The sequence below is a fragment of the Hibiscus syriacus genome, unplaced genomic scaffold (assembly GCF_006381635.1).
Source record: "Hibiscus syriacus cultivar Baekdansim isolate YM2019G1 unplaced genomic scaffold, ASM638163v2 tig00116965_pilon, whole genome shotgun sequence".
In the NCBI taxonomy this organism is placed as follows: domain Eukaryota; kingdom Viridiplantae; phylum Streptophyta; class Magnoliopsida; order Malvales; family Malvaceae; genus Hibiscus; species Hibiscus syriacus.
The window spans coordinates 4,332,923-4,337,435 of record NW_024063490.1 but is presented as its reverse complement, the minus strand read 5'-3'; the positions used below and the strand labels follow the sequence as shown (position 1 = coordinate 4,337,435).

At 40.5% G+C, this 4,513-nt stretch overlaps 1 protein-coding gene across 1 annotated transcript; it reads left to right on the top strand.

Annotated features, from left to right (window-relative positions):
• The first annotated feature begins 1,036 nt into the window (after positions 1–1,036).
• On the top strand, positions 1,037–3,779 carry LOC120191305. The gene is made up of 4 exons (XM_039194278.1): positions 1,037–1,159; positions 2,384–2,545; positions 2,596–3,044; positions 3,137–3,779. Exons 1-4 carry the CDS (start codon positions 1,037–1,039, stop codon positions 3,777–3,779), a joined length of 1,377 nt encoding a protein of 458 aa, XP_039050209.1.
• The last annotated feature ends 734 nt before the right edge of the window (positions 3,780–4,513 follow it).

The following is a 4,513-nucleotide window of genomic DNA, read 5'->3' as shown; positions in this document are numbered from 1 at the left end:
TCCGCTCGAGTAAGCCATGCTTGATTTTGAGGACGAGATGAAACAATTGAGGAAGATGTTACAAAGTTTAGAGGATGAATCATACCAAAGGAGCGTAGAAATCGACATCCAAAAGAGTCGAGCTAACCGGATCGAAAAAGTGGAGAAACAACTCAGATTGGATTTTAATGATCTCCAGTCATCATACTAGCGAATGATAAAGGATCAGACAGCTGCTAGCTCAAGTAAGTCTTCTGTTAAATGGAGACAAGAAGTGGCAGGACTGAAAAGAGAAGTTGGAGAAAGCAGTGAAGAACTCAAACAGAGCAGACATCAGGCAAAGCTACTCTCTAGAGAAAAGAATGCCCTAGAACAACAACTGCAAGATAATCGCACCCAGAATGAGAAATTTAAGAATATAGTCTTGATCTTATAGACTGCTTTGTGACGATATCGAAGTCGAGAAAGTAGTTCAAACTGTGCTGAAGTGGAAAGATTAACGAAGCGTGTGAATGAACTCGAGGTCTTAGTTCAAGATTTGCAAAGAAGAGCAAATGAACTTCCATTGGTCCCTTATGAAGGAGTTGTACAATGGCGCTATCGTTGGGAGAAGGATCAGTGGAGAGTTAGGCAAAGGGAGGATCTCATCATAAGATACCTACAACAGGCTCAAGGAGTGACTCAGATTTGGTTGACCTGTCACAGGAAGCTGATGATGTGATCGAAGGGTTGGAGCAAGAGACGGAATAAGGCCATAAAATCTTGGAGTTACTGGGACACATCCAACAATTAGGAGAGATAGCTCAGATGTATCTATGATCTGTTTAATCCTTGTAATCAAGCTTCGTTTCCTATATAAAAAGTTTTTCTAAGGAATCATCCCAGAATCAACACTTTGCATTGCATTAATCTTGCATCTACATCACATTTACTTTTACGAATAACATTCTACTCACATTTTTCACACCTCGTTAATAAAGCACCATGATTAATAAAAAGATTATGTGACAGAATACTGGACACTTACAAACATCCGTACAACACGCGAAAAAAGGCAATGGATGGCAGAATTGTCCAAATAGAGAAGGCTCAAGCTGAAATGCAAGAGAATTTAAAGAAAGCGCAAGAGGATATGCGTGAACAGATGATAAAGGCCCAAAATGACATGATGGAAAAGCTGGTTAGTTTGATACAGGGAAATAGTATAATCCGATGAGAGGCTCCAGTTATCGGTCCTGCTATCGAGGAACCGTTATATCCCCCTGGCTTCACACCACCGCATGTCCGAACACAACAAGCAACGACTGTCCAACCAGAAAAAATACAAGTGAACCTGCCTGGCTCTTCTATAAACCCGCAACCAATTGAAGATGTCCCTGATTTGGATGAGGAATACAATAAAGAACATAATAAAGAGTTTAAGAAAGAATGAGAACAAATTAAGCATGAATTTCGAGCTATGAAAGAAGATGCTAGCCTATATGGAATCGACGCCAGAGAGCTATCTTTGGTTTCTAATTTAGTACTGCCACCGAAGTTCAAAGTTTTAAACTTCAAGAAATTTCATGGCACCAGTTGTCATTCTGCACACATTACCATGTTTTGCAGAAAAATGACAGGATATGTGGGAAATGATTAGTTATTAATTCATTGTTTTCAAGAAAACCTGGCAGACTCAGCATTCCGTTGGTACAATCAGCTAAGTCGGGATCAAATTAAATCCTGGAAGGATTTGGCTAAGGATTTTCTAGAGCAATATAAGCACGTAAAATATGTGAGGCCAAACTAAATTTTGTTACAGAGTATGGAAAAAAAGATCCAACGAGAGCTTTAGGCAGTATACCCAAAGGTGGAGAGATGTGGCTGTGCAAGTTCATCCACCGTTAGAGGATGAATAAACTAATATGTTTTTTATAAATACTCTGAGGGCCCTATTCTTTGGACATCTCATTAGAAATTCGTCCAAAAATTTGCTGATATAGTCAATACATGAGAAATGATCGAGATGACGATCAAAAGCGGGAAACTAGACGGGGGAGAATCTAGCTGAAAGCCTCCAGTGAGAAGGAATGATAATGAGGTCAATAATGTGAAGAAATATGATTCTAATAACATTATAGTATCCCGACCTCAAGCCACCACATCGTCAACACTAAATCCTATCCAGCAAGGGGCGAAAGAACCAAGACAGGAAAGGGAAATGATTCAATTTAACCCTATCCCCATGACTTATATAGAACTATTCCAGATCCTGTATGACAAACATGTGGTGTCACCTTACCAAACTTCTCCAATGCAACCTCCTTACCCAAAATGGTTTGACATCAATGCTCAATGTGAGAATCATGCGGGGGCATCGGGGCATTCAATTGAAAACTGTCTAGTCTTTAAAAAGTTGGTGCAGAGATTAAGACAAAGAAATGTCATCAACTTCAATGATAGTGAGCAGCACAATGTGGCTCAGAACCCACTACCGAACCATGCAGGGACAGGGGTTAATGCTGTTAAAGAAAAAGGGAACGGAGTCATAACCAAAGTCAATGAAGTGAAGTCACCTATGCATTGGGTATGGGGCGAATGGTCAAAGTAGGCTGGTTGACCTTTAATGCTAACGAGAATAAACATGCTTTCCCCTACCACCGTTGCGAGGGTCATGCCATTCAAAACTGTGATGAGTTCAAGGCATTGGTTCAAAGACTGATGGATAATAAAGACATGGAATTTTACCATGAAGCTACGAAAGATAAAGAGGTAAAGATTTGCGCTTCTGAAGGCACATCAAAGGGAGTTTACAATACTAACTGCCCTTTAGTCATCACACCGAAAGCCCGAACTATGGAAAGGTTAATCCCTAAAGTGGTGATCACGCCTCCATCGTCCTTTCCTTATAAGGACAACAAGCAGGTCCCTTGGAGGTATGGATGCCAACTAGAGAATGTTGAGAGTTTAGAGGGTGCTAAGGAAGAGGTGGATGAGGTAGGCCACTTCACCAGAAGTGAGAGATGTTATTCTCCCAACCATACCAGTGAACCCGAGAAAATAACGGCTGCAGACAAAGGAAAAAGGTTGAGATATTATTAAAAGATGATGAGCTGGCAATTAATGAGCCTGTAACCGAGAATGAGGCTGTAGAGTTTTTAAAATTCTTGAAACATAGCGAATGCAACATTGTTGAACAATTACACAAATTGCCAACTCGTATCTCAATCCTAACTTTACTATTAAGTTCTGAGGCACATCGAAACACCTTGTTGAAAGTCTTGAATCAGACTTTCATACTGAAAGATGTGTCAGTGGAAAAGATAAACCGACTGGTTGCAAATATTCAGGCGGATAACTTCATCTCTTTCTCTGATGACGAGATCCCATCTGGAATAATGGGCAATCCCAAAGCCCTGCACATTACCATCAGGTGCAAGGGGTATGTGTTATCACGAGTACTGATTGACAACGGCTCTGCCCTGAATGTGATTCCATTAGTGACCTTGAAGAAACTGTCGGTCGATAGTACACACATGAGAAATTGCCAATGCATCGTTCGAGCTTTCTACGGAATAAAGAAGGAGGTGATGAGGAAGATCGATATTCCTTTAACCATAGGCTCATCCACCTACAAGGTCGAATTCCTTGTAATGGATATAATGTCCTCCTCTAATTGCTTGTTAAGAAGGCCTTGGATCCACCAGGAAGGAGCCGTGCCATCCACTCTGCATCAGAAACTCAAATTTGTAATTGAGGGGAGACTGGTATGCCTTAATGCTGAGAAAGAAATCATTGCTTCCATATGTCGAAATAGATGAAGATGCGGTCGAGTGCTCTTTCAGATCCCTGGAATTCGTTAATGCCACCTTTGTTGCCGAAAGGAAAAACATTCCGAAGCCTAGGCTATCCAACTGTACCACAATGGAACTAAAAATGACTCTGGGAAGAGGAGCCAAGGTGAGAAGAGGGCTAAGGAGTCGCTTACAGGGAAATATTAGTCTAGTTTATTCAGTATTAAGCGAGATCGTTTTGGTCTAGTATATTGCCTGACCTTAAAGGAAAAGTTGAAAAATGTTCAAAAAAGCCAGGAAAATAGGAAAGCCAGGTTAGCCGGGGAGGATATTAAGTGGGAGCCAATGATTTTCCCATCGTTGCGTGACACCTTCATATCCGGGGGCCACATGTTTCAGGGGGCTCGATCATCCAAAGAGCCTCTTATTGAAAATACCCTGAGGAATTTAGGCATAAATGTGATATCAGAGAAAGGAATCGAAGACGAAAGGGCTATGGGCATCTACCCCTCACCACCATGCTTTGTGCAAAACAATTGGACTACAAAAGAATTACCTGTAGTTTACAAAACTATTTCAGAGTAATGCATAGAAACTTTCCCTATTGTCTAAACCCTGAGGCAATAGGTGATCTTTTGTAAGGGGTTAATCTATCTATTTTTTATTTTAATGAACGATGCATTCCTGTTAATTCACGAAATGGAAAACATCCTCCCTTGTATTTATTTATTTATTTATTATATATTATTATTTTATTCTAT

Excerpts from the sequence above, each read along its gene's own strand:
- LOC120191305 (XM_039194278.1), top strand. The coding sequence starts at position 1,037 with ATGGATGGCAGAATTGTCCAAATAGAGAAGGCTCAAGCTGAAATGCAA. Across the intron at positions 1,160-2,383 it reads ATGACATGATGGAAAAGCTG|AGATTAAGACAAAGAAATGT; the intron begins GTTAGTTTGATA and ends AAGTTGGTGCAG. Across the intron at positions 2,546-2,595 it reads TGAAGTCACCTATGCATTGG|AATAAACATGCTTTCCCCTA; the intron begins GTATGGGGCGAA and ends AATGCTAACGAG.